Source organism: Vulpes lagopus, chromosome X (assembly GCF_018345385.1).
Source record: "Vulpes lagopus strain Blue_001 chromosome X, ASM1834538v1, whole genome shotgun sequence".
NCBI lineage: Eukaryota > Metazoa > Chordata > Mammalia > Carnivora > Canidae > Vulpes > Vulpes lagopus.
In genome coordinates, this window is record NC_054848.1 from 109,466,355 (window position 1) to 109,485,709 (window position 19,355).

Sequence of the window (19,355 nt, forward strand, 5' to 3'; positions counted from 1 at the left end):
ATACCATGGACTTTCTTCAATTAAAAAATATATACAAAAAAATAGACAAATGGATAAGGAAGCTGTCACACAAAGGAGTATTAGGCAACCATAAAAAAGGATGAGGCTGTACCGTTTGAGACAACATGGATGGACTGAGAGGGTATTATACCAAGTGAAATAAGTCAGACTGAGAAAGACAAATGCCATATGATTTTGCTCATAAGTAGAATCCAAAAAAATAAAATAAAATAAACAGAAAGGAAATCAAACCTATAAGTACAGAGAACAAACTGATGGTGGCCAGAGAGGAGGGGGTTTTGGGTTGGGTAAAGTGGGTAAAGGGGAGTGGGAGATACAGGCTACCAGTTATGGAATAAATAAGTCACGGGAATAAAAGGCATAGCGTAAGGAATACAGTCAGTGATACTGTAATAGTGTAATAGTGATGTACCAGGAGAGATGGTAGCCTCACTTACAGTGAACATAGCATAATGTATAAATGGTCAGGTTGCTATGCTGTACACCTGCAACTAATGTAACATTGTGTGTCAACTACATTAAAAAAAAATAGTTCACAGGGGCTCCTGAGTGGCTCAGTCAGTTAAGCATCTGACTACAGCTCAGGTCATGATCTCAGGGTCCTGGGATCAAGCCCCAGGTCAGCTCCCCGCTCAGCGAGGAGTCTGCTTCTCCCTTTCCCTTCCACTCTGCCCTCCCCTCCCCATACTCACACTCACACTCACGCTGTCTCAAATAAATAAAATAATTTTTAAAATCTGCATGTAAGTGGACCTGTGCAGTTCAAACCTGTCTTGTTCAAGGATCAACTATATAAAATCTACATGCTAAAAATTACAAAATGCTGATGAACTAAATCAAAGACCTAAATAAATGTACATACATGTTCATACCACATCCATCAGCTTGAAAACTCAACACAGTGAAGATGTCAATTCCCGCAAATTGACATACAGGCTTAATGTAATCCCTATCAAAACCCTGGCAAAAGTTTTTGTAGTTACAGGTAAGATTATTATTAAATTCACATATAAAATGTTATGTGAATATGTTATGTAAATAACTAATGTAGTTATGTAAATAACTAATTTGGCCACAGAATATTGAGTCTCCAACAAGAGTCGCCACAGCTTCCTGCTTCAGTGGTGCTTGTATAGAAATCAGGGCTCATCCCCCACCCTGGCAGCTGTTCAGAGCCAGCCCTCCACTATCTCCTCACAGAGCCAACAGCTGGTCCCAAAGCCCCTGTTGCCACTGCAGCACCATGCAGCCACAGCTGCCGGCCACTGCCTCTCCTCAGCAGCTGCCATAATGACTGCACCCCCCTTGCAGGTGCACCAAAACTACCATGAGGACTCAGAGGCCACCTGCAACCACCAGGTCAACCTGGAGTGCTTTGCCTCCTAGGTCTACCTGTCCGTGTCTTACTACTTTGACCACAAAGATGTGGCTTCAAAGAACTTTGCCAAATATTTTCTTTGCCAATCTCATGAGGAGAGGGATCATGTGAGAAACTGATGAAGCTGCAGAACCAACAAGGTGGCCAAATCTTCTGAACGCAATGCAGTGTGCGTTACACTTGGAAAAGAGGGTGAATCAGTCACTACTGGAACTGTACAAACTGGTCACTTAATAAAAATGACCCCATTTGTACGACTTCACTGAGACTCATTATCTGATGAACAGGTGAAATTCATCAAAGAACTGGATGACCATGTAACCAATCTGTGCAAGATGGGGGCTCCTGAATCTGGAGAGTATCTCTCTGACAAGCACACCTTGGGAAACAGTGATAATGAGACCTAAGCCCTACGCTGTTTTCCCACAGCCTCGAGAGTGAATTCCCTGGTCATCAAGGCAGTGCATGCATGTTGGTGTTATGTTTACCTTTTGTAGAAGTCATACCAAAACATCTACTCAACTTCTTTCATTTGTACCATTCCTCCAAAATAAAGTAATTCGGTACTCCCCCCACATAATCTTGCCATGCAATATTCAAGTGGGAGAAATCACTCTACCAGATATAAAAGCTTACTATGTAGCTATAGTAATCAAAACAGTGTGGTGTTGGCAGAGGGATAAACAATGGAACAGAATAGGAAACCCAGAAATATACCCAAAACAATGGAACAGAATAGGAAACCTAGAAATATACCCAAATCAATATAGTCAACTAAGTTGTGAAAAAAAACTGCATAAGCAATTGAACAGAGCACAGATGATCTTTTTAACAAATGGTGCTGGAGGAATCAAACATCCACAGGCAAAAAAAAAAAAATCAACCTAAACTTCATATCTTATAAAAAACAAACTCAGAACAGAGCACCAGAATAAATCTAAAACCTAAAATTATAAAATAGTTTATAAATGGGAAAGATTAGCAGAAGAGTTCTTTTTTTTTTTTTTATGATAGTCACAGAGAGAGAGAGAGAGAGGCAGAGACACAGGCAGAGGGAGAAGCAGGCTCCATGCACCGGGAGCCCGATGTGGGATTCGATCCCGGGTCTCCAGGATCGCGCCCCGGGCCAAAGGCAGGCGCCAAACTGCTGCGCCACCCAGGGATCCCCTAGCAGAAGAGTTCTAAATGTGGACACTAAGGGAAGATCCATTAAAAAATGATACTGAGGGGTACCTGGGTGGCTCAGTCAATTAAGTGTCTGACTCTTGATTTAGACTCAGGTTATGATCTTGGGGTCGTGAGATCAAGCCCTGTATCAGGCTCAGTGCTCAGCATGGAGTCTGCTTGAGATTCTCTCCATCTCCCTCTGCCCCTCCCCCAACTCACATATGCTCTCTCTAAATAAATAAATAAAATTTGTTTTAAAAAGATAAATTGAATTGCATTAAAATCTAAAACTTTGGCTATGTGACTCAGTTATGAGGATGAAAAGGTAAGCTATGGTCTTAGAGACAGTATTTGCAAACCATGTATCTGAGAAAGGACCCATATCTGTATCTTTTTTAAATTCTAAATTTGAACAGTAAAATATCAGTCTCATTGGGAAATAGGCAAAAAAATGAACATATGGGCAGCCCCAGTGGTGCAGTGGTTTAGTACCACCTGCAGCCTGGGGTGTGATCCTGGAGACCTGGGATTGAGTCCCATGTCAGGCTTCCTGTATGGAGCCTGCTCTGCCTCTGCCTGTGTCTCTGCCCCTCTCTCTGTGTCTCTATGAATAAATAAAAATTTTTAAAAATGAACATACATTTCACTAAAGAGGATATACTTATAGTAAGTAAATTATAAAGTGTTTAACATCATTAGTCTTGGGGAAATACAAATTAAAACACAATGAGCTAGCACAACACACCTATCAAAGTGTCTAAAGTAAAAAACAGTGACAATATGAAATGTGGCAAAGATGCCAAGAAACTGGATCATTCACTCATTTCTGGTGAGAATACAAAATGATACATCCATTTTGGAAAACAGCTTGACACTTGATTAAAAGTTAAACAATCAGGGCACCCAGGTGGCTCAGTCGGTTTAGTGATCAACTTTGATTTGGGCTCAGGTCATGATCTCAGGGTCATGAGATGGAGCCTCATGTCAGACTCTGTGCTGAATATGGAGCCTGCTTAAGATTCTCTCTTTCTCTCTCTCCCTCTTGCTAAAAAAAAAAAAAAGAAAGAAAAAGAAAAAGAAAAAAAATCTTACCAAAAAAAAAAAAAAAAAGCTAAACATTCAACCACCATATGACCCAGAAATTACTTTCCTGGACATTTATCCCAGAGAAATTAATAAGTCACATCTATACAGAAATCAGTACATTGATGTTTATAGCACTTTATTACAAGAGCAGAAACTGGAAACAATCAAAATGTCCCACAGTAGGTGAATACACAAATTGTGATACATCCACGTCATAGAATACTACTCAACAACAACAACAAGAATTGACTACTGAGGCATGCAGCAGCCTAGATGGAATTCAAAGCCACTGTGCTCAATGAAAAATGCCAATCTCAAAAGATCACATACTCTATGATTCTGTTTACACAACATTCTCATTACAGAGACTGAACACTGATTAGTAAGTAGAGCCAGGGTTAGGAATAATTGGGAGGAGGGAGGTGGGTTATTATTATGAAATAGTAGCACAAGGAGATCTTTGTGGTGATACAATTGTTCTATAGAACCATAGTGATGGTTACATAAATCTACATATGTGATAAAATTACTTAGAATTATATGCATATGGGATCTCTGGGTGGCGCAGTGGTTTGGCGCCTGCCTTTGGCCCAGGGCGCGATCCTGGTAGACCCGGGATCGGATCCCACGTCGGGCTTCCGGTGCATGGAGCCTGCTTCTCCCTCTGCCTGTGTCTCTGCCTCTCTCTCTCTCTGTGTGTGACTATCGTAGATAAATAAAAAGATTTTTTAAAAAAAAGAATTATATGCATAATTATGTCAATGTCCATTACCTGGCTTTGATGTTATACTATATTATTCTAAGATATAAACATTAGGAGTAGAGTAACTGGGTAAAAGGTATATGGGACCTCTCTGAACCATTTTTCCAATTTCCTGTTGACCCTACAATTTCAAAACAAAATTCTGAAAATGTCCAAAAATTTTCCTAATTTTAATAAAAATATCAAGCCACAAATCCAAGAATCCCTTGAGTCACCATAGGCAAATTGCTGAAAATCAGTGATAAGGATATTCACTTCTTATCAGAAACCATGCATGCCAGAAGGCAATAGGATGACATTAATGTGCTAAAATTAAAAAAAAAAAAAGTCGACTTAGAATTATATATGCAGCCAAATTACTTTTTTTTAAGATTTTTATTTATTTATTCATGAGGGACATAGAGAGAGAGAGGTAGAGACACAAGCAGAGAGAGAAGCAGGCTCCATGCAGGGAGCCTGACGTGGGACTCAATCCCGGGTCTCCAGGATCACACCCTGGGCTGAAGGCAGCGCTAAACCGCTGAGTCACCAGGGCTGCCCAACCAAATTGCTTTTTAAAAATGAAGGTAAAATAGTTATATTTTCAAATACAAGTTGAGAAAATTCATCATAAGAAGACCTATGCTATCAAAATTATTAAAGAAAATTATTCAGAGTGATGAAAAATTATAACAGATTGAAATTTGGATTTACACAAAGAAATGAAGAATATCGGGCAGCCCCGGTAGCTCAGCGGTTAGCACCGCCTTCAGTCCAGGGTGTGATCCTGGAGACCCAGGATTGAGGCCCACGTCGGGCTCCCTGCATGGAGCCTGCTTCTCCCTCTGCCTGTGTCTCTGCCTCTCTCTCTGTGTGTGTCTCTCATGAATAAATAAAATCTTTAAAACACATACACACACACACACACACACACACACACACATAGTTCTTAAATACTTAAATTAAAAAAAAAATTATTTATTTATGAGACACACACAGGTCTCTCTTATGAGAGACACAGAGAGAGAGAGAGAGAGAGAGAGAGGCAGAGACACAGGCAGAGGGACAGAGGGAGAAGCAGGCTCCAAGCAGGGAGCCCGATGTGGGACTCGATCCCTGGTCTCCAGGATCACACCCTGGGCTGCAGGCGGTGCTAAACCGCTGAGCCACCAGGGCTGCCCACATACATGTGTTCATACATGTGTCCTCATATTTCATATATGAGTACATGGCACAACAAAACTGATCACCTCATTATGAGGAAGAACATAAAGGATTCACCAGGTGACTGGGAATGTAGGCACTGGAGTGTTTTAAGGTAGATAACCAAATGACTTTGTGACTTTGTTCTCTCTTTTTTTGTTAAGGTTTATTTATTTATTTGAGAGAGGGGGAGCGTGTAGAGGGGAGGGGCAGAGGGAGAAAGAGAGAATCTCAAGCAGACTCTGCATTTAGCTCAGGGCCCAACATGGGGCTCCATCCCGCGACCCTGAGATCACGACCTGAGCCAAAACCAAAAGCCAGGCACTTAAGCAACCAAACCATTCAGGAGCCCGTCCCTTTAAACTACATGACGTTAGTGCTCCTGGACAAGGATAAAGACAGATCCAACGGGTGAATTTTGCTGCCACAGCAACCGTAGCCATTATATCCCCCCTTGTTCCGATGATGTGTCACTTCCGGCTTCAGCCTCCAATCAGCCACAGTGACAGAAGCCCACAGAATCAGAGGCGAGCTTTAAAGATGAACACTGCCTACACTCTTAACCCAAGAGGCCACTGGAAATAGCCCAAAGACCCACTGAGGGAGATGGACACTGTTTCCCAGAAGTAAATACAGCTCAACTTGTACTTTGGAACAACTGGTCAACCTTGCTCCTTGCACAATTCATCAGCAAAGGTTAGGCAGCGCCTGAATAGGATCATGGCAGAAGCACCGGGCCTCGTCACCATCTGCCTTTTAGGATATCTACTCAGTGCTGAATGTGCAGGTTGGTTTCCTTTTTAAAGATACATTGAGTATGCTTGTCTTCTAGCTGTAGAAATGCCTGGTGCTATCTTCTCCACTAACTAACGGTTACAGAGTTTGACAGCAACGTTTAAGATTCTAGTCGTCAGCATGTGGGTTGGTAAGTACTGGTTCTCTGGTAGCTGTGCCTTCTTTATTGCTAAAACTAAACAGATTTACAATGCTTATGGTACCTTTCCTTTTTTTTTTTTTTTTAACGGACACTGTTAGGCAACGTGATCCTGCTTGGAAAACAATCTCCTTGGTTAAAGAACACTAAGAGTGGAGAAAATGTCTTAACCAGGAAACAGCAGCATGTGAGGAATTCATTAAGTCTGTCGTTTTGGGTTAACCTACCACTTTGAGATCAAAATGGCATGTGTCACATTACAGCCACCAACATGGGTTTTATTTACACAGTTTGATTTTAAGATATCTGATGTGTTTCCAAATTTTAGAACTGAACCTCTAATTTTAACAAGCCTCTAAATTTAAATAGCCATAAAATCATATACCTACGATTTTAAGTTTTACTTAAAATGAGTTTTTTCATTATGAAGTTGTCACTTATTCCTAAAGTTTTTCATGAATTGGGAAAAAATTTATTTTCTCTCTGATTCGAAACATCTCAGAGTTAATACACAGGGAAACCCGATACTCACTTGAGCAAAACAAGTCCAAAAATTGACACAAGCAGTAGGAACTTAGTTAATGCAATAATGCACTTGGTTTTTTCACAACTTCAGTGACTTTATGCACTTCCCAAAGGAAGGCACCCAGGGAAGAAATTACCCCATTTAGGCAAACAGTGTGTTCTCACAGGAAGCATTTATCACCCTTACTTGTCAACCTACTATAATCAAATCTAGTAGCTGACAGTGCCAGGATCAGGGGTGCCAACCCTAAGGGTCCCCGGAAAGCAGACTGGCTCTGTATTGCCCACTCCAGACATGATGTCAGACTGAAATGCAGAAATGATGATATGAGAATGCAAAGGTTAAATCAAAGTGGCCAAGTGGGTAGAGTGAAGAAATAAAGAAATGTAGCTGGAAAATTCACAAAGTAGGACATAAAGCTAAGTCTTTACAAATATCTCATCAGTGTGAGATCTAGGAGGACAAAAGATCCAAGCCCTTCCTTCAGGATAAGTGGTGAGATAATGGACATTTCAAGAGGGCTACTGCTCCCCTGAAGACCTCACATGTTGAAAAAAAGTATACATATGGCAGGCGGTGGGGGCCGGGGGACTAGGATTTCAGCACTGGGGAAATAATGGCTAGAAGAGATAAACCCCGAAGAGAGGCTAAATATACGACCCTCAGACAATACTGAGGCGAAAGGCAGTCTGATTCTGGAGTCACTGTAATCAGAGATAACAGGCCCTTGAGGAGAAAGCCAGGGGAATTTCCCAAAGGATGGCCAGTACTAATGCAGCGCTCTCTTCTGCTCTTCAACTGTCACTGGCTTCTCTAAAAGCTGTTTCTGTGAATGACTTACAGAGATGTTACATTTTCATGACTGCTGCCCTTAGGTATTACTTGCATTGGTTTAGAATTTTGAAATCAAAATTTCTGTGAAATCAATTCAGTTTTATAAGGTGTATGGGCTGAAGAGGTCTTTCATTCAGAATGAAGACATGAAACGAATGAATGAAAGACAGCTTCAGTCTATACGCTTTACAAAACTTCACAAAACTGAGTAACTACTATGGTGCCAGGTACTGGGGTGAAATATTAGGGGCACGGGGATAATCCAGACTCCCTCTTTGACCCAAAGCACCATGAAGTCAGGGGAGAGATTTCAATGTAATAGGACAAAGTGTGAGCCAGGTACTGAAGGACCATAGAGAGAGCAATACATTAACTGGGAAAACACTTAACAGAGAGTATCTTTGGTTGGATCTTAAAAGATGAATAGGTTCACTCTCCTTAAATGTCTGATCTAGGGCATTCTATGCAAAGAGAATCACATGTGTGATCCACAAAGAATGTGAGGTCTTTCAGGAACTCAGGATGTTTGGAATATTAAATATGACAAGTGAGGTAGGATAGCTGACAGGGTCAGGTCACCAGATAATGAAGCTCTGAAATGAAGGAATCTGGACCACAGAACCCAATTATTGAGTCATCAGAAGTGTAGAGGCACCTGGGTGGCTCGGTTGGTTAAGCCTCTGCCTTCGGCTCAGGTCATGATCCCAGGGTCCTGAGATCAAGCCCCAAGTTGGGCTCCCTGTTCGGGCTCCCTGCCTGGCTGGGAGCCTACTTCTCCCTCTCCTTCTGCCATTCTCCTGCTTGTACTCTCTCACACATGCTCTCTTTCTCCCGAATAAATAAATAAAATCTTTTAAAAAAGAAGTGTAAATGGGAATAGCACTGATGGCTGATCTAGAATGCTCAGTCTGACAACATTCTCTCTCTTTTTTTTTTTTTACTATTTCTTATTAAGTTTTTTATTTCAATTCCAGTATGGGTAGCATACAGTATTATATTAGTTTCAGGTGTACAACAGAGTGACTCAACAGTTGTATACATTATGCAGTGCTCATCCTGGTAAGTGTACTCTTTAGTTCCACCCCCCCCCCCATTACCTATCAGCAGTCTGGCAACATTCTAATGAACCATTTGAGGAAACGATGGCAAGACTTGGGAGACTGTCTTGAAACCACTACAATCATCTGGGGAAGGCATGAGGGCCTGAGCCTGGCCATTAGCTTCTCTGTGCAGACAGAGAAGAGGAAAAGGAATTCAAGTGACATTAAGGAAGTAGAAATGATGACTTAGCCATCTGGCCATGGAAGGGTAACAGGTTCAGAGAAGCGTGGAGAGCACGTCTTGGGCATCTAACGTGATCACAGGGCACAGCATAGTACCTACAAGCACGGGCTATGCCATCTGACTGCCCAAAGTCTAAATCCTGGCTCTGACACTTGAGTATGTTACCTGGGCCAAGTTACTTAACCTCTCTGAAGTTCCATTTTTCTCACTTACAATGAGAGGACAGGATCTATCTCATGGGACCGCCGTGAGGATGGAATGAAATAATGGCCGCAAAGCACTGGGCATGGTGTCCAGCACTTCAGAAGAGTTAGATAAACATCAGCTCTGATTAGTTGCAGGACAATATACAGTTAGGGAGCTAGAAAGAGGATCTGGAACTCAGAAGATGTATCTGACCAGAGATGGGTATTTGGAACCCACTGTTGTAGAAAGAGCAGTTCCAGCCACGTGTGTGAGGGTGCAGGGAGTGAGCACGGATAACGTGGTGGCTAGTGCTGGGCTGACTGTGGTGAGGGCTCAGAAAATGGTGTTGAGAGAGTCAGGGCTGGACCAGGGGGAGGCAAGCAAAGTACATGGAGCATGAATGTACTTGCTTGTGCACGCTGAGAGACAGTGTCTCTTTACGTTTTGTGCCCTAGATGCCTCGTTTACCTTGCCCCAGTCCTGGCCCTGGTAAAGACGTACGGCATGAACAGGCTGAGGCAGGACCCTGAGAGCACTCTGAACATTTAAGGGGGGAGCGTACAACTAGGAATGCATTGGTTCAAGCAGTGAGTGAATAACAAGAGTTAGAGCAAAGGGAAGAGCCAGTGGAATGACTTCGTGGGAAGAGCACCCTGGAGAGGGGAGGGGGGGAGATCAAGCATTAGAAATGTTTCAGAGCGGTTGAGAAGTAGTACATAAACTCAAAACTATCCTTTAGGAAGTCATTGCTGATCCTGACAATAGTCATTTCATTATATGGATGAGAGTGAAGAAGGGAAAGAGCTACAGAAAAGTGCATAAAGGCGCTAAAGGGAATTGAGAAACGGGAAGGCAGGCCAGCATGAGACAAGCAGGGGGGGAGAGAGGACTAGTGTACACCACATACCATGTACACATATTATCCCACCACTCCTATCAACAACACTAGGAGGTAGATTTTCTTATCATCCCACTGTTATATACCCATTTTGCATTTGACCAAGTTAAGCTTCCGAGATTATGTCACTTGCCTAACGTCTCACGGCCAACAGGTGGTAGATAGATTGTACAAATCCGGGTGTGTCTGACTGCAAACCCGTTTTTCCACCCAGCCGCACTGTAACTGGATGCAAACATAGATGCTATAGGCAGGGAGCCCAGCGCCAAGCAAACAAATTGCCAAGCAGAGGGGAGGGCCTGGCGAGGAGGCGGGAGGCATCACGGTGTGATGGGCCCACCTGCAGCCTGGTGATTTTCTCCCACAGCGCTCAGCTGCCTCGGGAGGGCAGACGGGCAGATGGCTGCACTGATCTAGCGCTTGGAGTTGCAGGGTATCGCAGCACAGAGGAAGGAGTGTAGGGAATTGAGAACGTTGGCAAGAGTTGAAGAGAAAAAGTCTAAGCTAAATTCAGGGGGAAAAAAAGAGTGAAGTCCAAGGGGACTCGCAGAGCAAGAGAAAAGTGAGGTTTGTCAGGGGACTCGAAGTCTCCACAAAGTGAACAGCTGCAATGAAAATAAGGGAATATGGTTTAGTTCTTCTTCTCCTTCTCCCCTTCCCCTCCTCTTTCTCTTCCTCCTCTTCCTCCTTCTTTTTTGAATTCATGAGGAAGCAGGCCCAAAATGCCTGGAAAGTTCTTTTTTTTTTTAAGACTTTATTTATTTGATAGAGAGAGAGAGAGCACAAGCAGGGGAAGCTGCAGAGGGAGAGGGAGAAGCAGGCTCTCCATCGAGGGAGCCCAACATAGAGCTCGATCCCAAGACCCCAGGATCATGACCTGAGCCGAAGGCAGACGCTTAACTGACTGAGCCACCCAGGAGCCCGTGGAAAGTTCATCTTATAAGCACTCTGTCCTGTTGAGATGGTAGCAGATGGTCCCTTGAAGAAAGGAACAACTCCAGCAACTTCTTGGGTTCCTGCTATTAATTATAGATACAGATATGTTTTCTAGATCTATCTAGAGAGACATACGCAGAGACAGAGAGTGAGCTTTGAATGTGGGGAGAGAGGGAGGGAAGGAGAGAATGAGGTTAGAGACCTCCAACTCCTCCAGAGTTGGGAGTGTCCCCAAAGGCTGGGCAGTCACAGCCTAAGTCAGTCACATTCTTGAATCCCAGAGAAAGACTTACATCATCGGAATTCCCCTAACACATGCCAACCAAAGGTGTTGTGAGTCTGCAAATAAATTAATGCAGTGGTTTTTCTTTAACATCCAGTGAGAGACACTGGGGTTGCATTTGCAGCTGGACTACAATTAGGCTTCCGTTATTCCAAGAGAAATTTGTTGCAAAGTCATTTGGGCAACCATATCGTGCGAACACAGCCCAGCCAGGGTGATGGATCACCCTGCAAGGATCTGCAATTCGCTATTTTCAAATGATGACAAAGTGTGAAGTTAACTGCTTATTTGAGAACTTTCTTTTTCATCCAAAGTAAATTCAAATGCGATTGAAAATCTGACCTTTCATTACTGGAGCTCTCTTGACTAAAAGCCAAATTGAATTTTAATTCCTAAATCTCCATGTGTATACAGTACCATGAGGACATCACAGATTTTGGCTCTGTGCCCCGAAGATAAATTGGCTTTGGGATTACTTGGATTAAAAACAAAGCCTTTCTTAAGAGATGTATTTAATTTTCATGATGTTTTCTTTTTCCTAAAGCTAAAGAATAGTTCTTTTGAATTTCAGTTTTTCTTGATCGTGAGAATGCCACCAAAATTCTGAGTCGGCCAAAGAGGTATAATTCAGGTAAACTGGAAGAGTTTGTTCGAGGGAACCTTGAGAGAGAATGTATAGAAGAAAAGTGCAGTTTTGAAGAAGCACGGGAAGTTTTTGAAAACACTGAAAAAACCGTGAGTATTTGTGCGTAATGTTCTTCAGATGCAAAGTACAGAAAACTGAAAAAGAAACTTCTCTTTGGAATTTTAAGATATCTATCCATATATATGTATTATAAATGTTATAAAAGGCAAGGAATCAAATCCAAAATATTTTATTTTTTTTTCAAATCCAAAATATTTTAGATACTACCACTAACTTGTCCTTTTTTTTTTATAGACTGAATTTTGGAAGCAATATGTTGGTAAGCAATTAATTTTTTCCTCTAGCTGGTATAGGAAATATTTGAGAATTAGGTATCTTTTCTCTGTGTAAACAGACAATATATTAAACTCTGTTAAAAGAGTTGGACTCTTTTACCCAAGACTCGATGGTGATATATGACAGGTTTATGCCAGCATGGGGGATACCTGCTGGCACATCAGCCGACTCGTCCCTAGGGCTTCAAAGAGACATTGCTGCAGCCCAAGCAGCTGGAAGAAAGAAACTAGATGACTGTATCTGGGGACTGAGTGAGAGTTTGTGTCCTCGGTTGAGAATGTGAAAATGCTGACCGACTTAAATGTCTATTGCTTAGAAGTCTTCCTCCTTTATGATGGCCTACACGGCCCCCCATGATCATCCTGGCCCTCAGACCCTCTCCTCCGCACACGTGGATGGGGAGGAGGGGGCCAGCCATCCTGGCCTCCCAGCTGCTCCCTGCATACTCCAAGAATGCTTCTGCTTTGGTCTCAAACCTGACTGTTCATGGAACATGGGAACTCTTTTGCCAGGTTCCCCCCTAGACTCGCTCCCCCACCGCTTTACCCAAATGTCACCATCTCCATGAAGCCTACCCTGATCATCTCTTAGTACTTCCACCTGCTGCCCCATAACCCCATCACCTAGGCACTGCAACCTCCTCTACTATTTTTCACAGCACTTTTCACCATCTGAGGTAACATTTAATGAATGCTCTTGCTTATACTATTTATTATCTGTTTTCCCTGCCTCATCAGAATGCAAGTTTCATACTGGCAGTGGCGCTCAAGTGTTTTGTTTATTGATGTATTCCCGGTATGTTGAATACAGAAGCGCTGAGTAAATATTTGTTGAATGAATTGACCAAAAGGAGGAAAAGTCAAAACTTTCATGAGAACTAAGCTTTAAAACGAATGTAAGATCCAGCAGCAGGATTTTGAGGCAGAAGTTCCACAGGTTGACTTATCCAAGACCATCCACAGGGACAGATCCTGGACAGCAAATCCACTGAGTTCCAGCAATTTGAGATCTAGTTCTATTTTCCAGTTGCTATTCTGGAAACACTATTAGACTTGTCCACACTCGAGAAACTCATAACTTCTCCACTTTTCTTTTTAAATCCTAAGGGAGGATGAGGGCCTCTCCATTACATTTACTTTCTCTGACTTTCCTTATTGGTAGTAATGAATCCCACCATGTCAGTTCTCTACTCTGGCATTCCCCCTCAGTTAGTCCAAATGAATCTTTTTATTCTCTATTTCTATTATATTTAAAACTTTACATCTTGTGATATATATTTTTTAAGATTTTATTTTTTAAGTGATATCTACCCCCAACATGGGGTTCGAACCCACAACCCCAAGATCAAGAGTCACACACTCCACTGACTGGGGCCAGCCAGGTGCCCCCTTGTGATATATTTTTAAAAGCCATTCAATTTCTACTCCCGCACTCCCAAAAAGGTCCTGGCTGTATTTAAGTTCCCATGACTTCCTGATTGTCCCCCCTCCCCAGCAGGGGTTGGTCAGGACCCTGTAAGAACCATATTTTGAAGGTAAGCCTCCTGCCTTCTAGGTCACAGGCCACATTGTTTACTGTACGTGGGGCAAAGTTATCTCGGGGACATCAAGGGCAGGATTCTTTCACTACTGCTTCATCCACCAAAAATTGAGAACAAAAAAGCAAAATAAAAAGAACTCCAGGCCTCTTTTCACTTGCAGCCAAGATTCCTAACCACCACCACCCCCAAATAGCCGATGCTATTTCTTACTGTATGGGCTTTCACACTCTGCACGGCGCAGGCCCCTCATGCCTGCCTTATTCTCTACTATCAATAAGGACAGAGTCTAGTTGAAGAAGAAAGATCGTCCAAGTACATTAGCCAGCATCTGTCCAGCACTTTACAGTTTACAAAGTGCCTATCATATTTAATCCTCACACCAACCCTGTGAGCAAAGCATTATGTACCTCATTTTACAGAGGATGCTGAGTCTCAGGGAGGCTACAAGACTTGCCAAAGGTCACCCAGCTGGGGAGTCACGGGGCCCAGGAGAGAACCCAACTTCTCCAACGGGCAAGCCCTTGCTTCTCACTATCATTCCTCCCGGCCTTCAGAGCCAGATGCAGTGATTCATTAAACAACCACCCAGCAGCCTTAAACAGGAATCTCTCCCTTGGCAAGGGCTTGTCCCTTGTTGTCTTTGACCCCTACTGTCTGTAGCTTTGCCTGAGCCCAAAGTACACACAGACAAGCACCCAAAGGAGGGCTATATGCAGCTAAAATGATACTCATTTTAAAGATATGTCTCAGCAAATGAGTTGCTGTGTAGCTGGCTGCAAGCCCAGACCCTTTCAGTGAAACATCCTAAATAATTCAGATATGTTGGTCTATAATATAAAGTGCAAATGTGGCTCGTTTTTTAGACCAGTTTGAACATCAATAATAATAAACCAGAGATAACGTATTTTGTTTTCACAGAATTGGAACAAATTGAACTATCTGTGCAAAAGCACACTGGATCAAGGGGCAGAGGGGACAAGGTCTAATCTTTCCAGCAAGCAGATTTTCCAGAGAGGGACTATTTCTGAGAAAGGGATGTGAGCCCTTAGTCAATGGGACCGGGACGCGTACTGCTGACCAAGAGTATGACAGACGAGCTAATCCTCTCTGTAGGGCAGCCACATCGACACACTAGATGGCACGGAGTTTTGCTCTAAAGTAGGACTAATAATTAGAAATTCCTCTTTCATCATCCCCTTCTTCCTTTTTCGTTCATTCTTATGTCATCCTTACCTCTTCCTCTTGCTGACCTAGCTCTTATTTTTTCTTCAGGGCTGTTTCTCTTAGCTCAAAGTGTGTACCAGTCTCCCTTCTGGTTCTATTCATCCCTTTCTCCTGAAGCTTCCTTAGAAGTGTGGATTGAGCCAGAGCTTTCAGAAACCAGACTTAAAGGTTCCCTTCTCATCCTGACCCTTCCCCGCTTGCCTATTCCTTTGTCCTGTTTTCTTATCATCAGTGTCTTCAAAGGCTCTCAAGAGCGCTGTAAATGTACAAACTTCAGGAAAGGTAGAAAGGAAACACAGCCAATCTATATATAAATAAAGCGTATCTTCAGAACCTTCTCATTTTTTATTCTTTGTGATAAAGGCTGTTTCTCACCCGAAACTAATATAACACTGTATGTCAACTAACTGGAATTAATTTTAAAGAACTAAAAAAAAATTTTTTTTAATAAAACTTAAAAAAAATCTCTTAAATAAAAGTTGCTTCTCACTTTACCTACACCATTTGGGACCTAACTCATAGACAGCAGACTATCTTCAAGCAGTGAGAGATGCTTTTGGCATCTCTTCTATTGTTCTGAACCATTGCTACATACTATACTTCATAGAGTTAAATGATACCAGAAAGAAGTAGATGCATTTGCTACAAGTTTAAACTGCCAGTTCCTTGAGTGGAAGTACCATATGCTATCCAGCTCCGCATGCTCTGCAAGACCTGCCATAGCAGGCTCTGGTAGGACATAGTGATAATCATCGTTGGAGTCATGTGATTTGATTCAGAACTAACCTGTCGTCCTTCTAGAAGAAAGGAATGAAAACCCTTCTCCCCCTGTGCTCATATAGTACATTTCTAACCTCTGACATTCTTCTCGGTCTTCCTCTTCCCTTGGGTTGCATAAACTACATGCATGCCTTCCTCAGAGCAATTTCCTAGGATGGTAGCCTAAGAACCTCTGTTTGGGTTGCTCTTAGAAACTCTGGAAGAGGGGATCCCTGGGTGGCTCAGAGGTTTAGTGCCTGCCTTCAGCCCAGGGTATGGTCCTGGAGGCCTGGGATCGAGTCCCACATGGGGCTCCCTGTGTGGAGCCTGCTTCTCCCTCTGCCTAATGTCTCTGCACGCCCCACCCCCCGTGTCTCTCATGAATAAATAAATAAAATCTTAAAAAAAAAAAAAGAAACTCTGGAAGACAGGGGCATCCCATAATCAACAGCATCAGCAGTTCTGACCCTAAAATCAGGCTCCCCTCCCCAGGAATCTGCACACAGAGGCATTCTAAGCAGTTTATTTGCTAATTCGACTTCTTAACCTATTTCAAAGATGGAGATCAATGTGAATCCAATCCATGTTTAAATGATGGTGTATGCAAGGATGACATTAATTCCTATGAATGTTGGTGTCGAGCTGGATTTGAAGGAAAGAACTGTGAATTAGGTAAGTGGCCATTTTTTTTATTACTCATGGTTCCATGTTTCCCTGTGAAACTGGATGAAACTGGAAAATGCAGTATTTATATATCATAATTTTCTCTTACAAACATATTCTTATTGTGGTAAGGAACACTTAATGGAAGATCTATACTCTTAACAAATTTGGAAGTGTACAATACAATATTGGTCACTCTAGGCACTGTGTTATACAGCACATCTCTAGAAATCCTTCGTCTTGCATATCTGAACCGATATACCCACTAAACGGCAGCTCCCCCTTTCTTTCCCCTCCCCTCAGCCCCTGGCAAGCACAATTATATTCTCTGTTTCTATGTGTCTGCCTATTGCAGACACTGCCTCAAATAAGTAGAATCATGCAGGATTTGTCCTTCTATGACTGACTCATCACTTAGCATCCTCCAGGTTCATCTGTGTTGTTGCATATGACAGGATTTCCTTTTTTAAAAGGCTGAATAATATTCCATCGTATAAAGCACATACTTTCAAAGCTTATAAACATTCATCTGGTCTGTGGTCATAGTTTCTGGGATGAGTTCAAGAAACTACATTAGGAGCAATAATATTTGGTTGCTAATATCAGTTGGTAATGATGCTCCCCTCACTTATTAATCCTCAATACAACCATATGTGGTCAGTACCATTATTATCCTCATCCTATTCAGATGAGGAAACTATAGCTCAGACAGGCCAGAAGCACAGAGGCAATAAATGATGGAGTCAGAACTTGAACTTCAGTTTGACCAAAGCCCACACTTCTCCATTCACAAAATGCAAAGAAAATCGAACCCATACAATTGTCTGAACTCATGACTAAATCGTTATCAACATAGGCAGTGGAAGTCAATGAAATACAGAACTTAGATATGAGGAGGCCAGTTCTCCATAAAACAGGCACTTCTCTGCACACACTAACCACTTCTCATGTTAAATTTGTTGACAAAACGCAGAGCTCACTCCTGAATTTGACTTATATGGATTACATTGAAAGAGTTACACAGTAAATCTAGGAGCACTGTACATCTTTTCTCTCATAGCCTAGAATATTTTTCCCCCCTGGGATTTTTGGCAATTGGAGCAGTAAATCCTAAGTCCTTCTCCTACTTGCTTATTATCTCTGGATGCAAGATTACTGGTATTATGTTTGTGAAAGGCACACCATGCTAATGACAGATTCTCTCTCCCCTCTGAAATTCCAAAAGAATGGAGATGCAATCCTAGGGAAAGAATTCAACAGCACAGGCTACCTGACTAAGGGCAAAGAGTAGAAAATTAGCAGGACTCTATTAATACTAGCAATTCATCTGACATACAGATGAAAAAGGCATAAAACAAAATGAAACTCAGCGGCTGTACTTGTCCTATAGAGAAAGGAAGAAAAGTCACCCGTAATGTTCAGAAATCTTTTCGGTACTAAAGAGAGCTCCACTGATCATCTTCCTTTGAGATCCAAAAGATAAAAAAGAATAGAAGATAAGAAAAGGAAAAGCAGCAGGGCAAAAACATTTAAAAAGAAAGAAAAGAGTGGATGCAGGTGGATGAACTGGTACCCCTGGCTTGAATTCCCATTCCCTTAGATTTCCCAGCATGGGGGCAAACCAATGCCTGGGTTACCTTTCCTGTGGGTGTGGTAATTCGCTGAAGATCTCCGCAGTGCTACTTTCATCTGAAAGGTTCTAATTTCAAATTTAGACTTACGTAGATAAATCTGATCCTGCTATTATGGAAACCTACAGAAATCTTTGGAGTAGTTACTCATTATCAGCTTAACTAATATAACCATTGGAGCTGAGGGAATGAATAACTCAATTAATCTCAGTTAAAAACGTAGGCCACATTGTAGAATTGAAAATAGCATTTAGTGAGCCTGCCCGGCTCAGTCAGCAGAGTATACAACTCTGGATCTCGGGGTTTTGAGTCCAAGCCCCCTTTTGGGCATAGAGCTTACTTTAAAAAAATAAAATAAAATTAGGAGCAATTAAAAAAATAGTGTTTAGCATTAAATATTCCTAAATGTCTTTAGTTTAAAATAAAGACACTTTAATGAAGGAGAATTACCCTGAGGAAGGTAAATACAAACAGGTTTTGCTACTTGCTTGAAGCTATGGGCCACACAGCGGAAGTGGTAAGTCTACAGCTGCCACCACCTCAGGCCTCAGATTCCCCACATTTTGGTTTGGTAAGGAGCTCTGCAGTTGAACTGCATCTACCACCACATCTGACCTCTAGGAAACATTCATCTCCCCCAGCCTCCCTGATCAAAGTCTAGAAACATCCTCTTGGTGCAGGTCAGAGACAAAGCGGGAATTCTCTCAAAATTCTTTTTATCTCAGACACTAGAGGAAAGCAAAAGCATATACAAACTCCCACTTAAGCTGTTGCTTCAAACTGATCTACAGATTGACCTCAAAGGCTACTAGATAGCAGTTCATAGAACACTGAAGCCCCAAGCTTCTTGCCTCACCTTTGTCTTGGGGGAAAAAACAGGGAGATTTCCAGTGTTAAGATCTTGTTATTTGCCTTTTCCCTTGCTCATCAGGCTCTTCTCCAGGAGAAAGAGGTACAAACATTCAGGACATGCTTTCTAGTTAAAAGAATAACAACTAATTGGCTATTGTGTCTCTTTGGTTAGAATAATGACCACTGTATGTCCCCATTTACACATCACATCTGAGGCCTTTCCAGA

General features: G+C 42.2%; 1 protein-coding gene and 1 pseudogene across 1 annotated transcript in view; both read left to right on the forward strand.

Moving 5' to 3' along the window:
* The first annotated feature begins 1,311 nt into the window (after positions 1-1,311).
* LOC121483326 lies at positions 1,312-1,817 on the forward strand (annotated as a pseudogene).
* A 4,285-nt stretch (positions 1,818-6,102) lies between these two features.
* The window catches only part of F9 (coagulation factor IX), a 32,689-nt gene continuing 19,436 nt past the window's right edge, over positions 6,103-19,355 (forward strand). The window contains exons 1-4 of the mRNA XM_041742043.1: positions 6,103-6,384; positions 12,050-12,213; positions 12,419-12,443; positions 16,542-16,655. Coding sequence (XP_041597977.1) covers positions 6,318-6,384; positions 12,050-12,213; positions 12,419-12,443; positions 16,542-16,655 — 370 coding nt within the window. The 5' untranslated portion in view covers positions 6,103-6,317. The remainder of the gene's footprint in view (positions 6,385-12,049; positions 12,214-12,418; positions 12,444-16,541; positions 16,656-19,355) is intronic.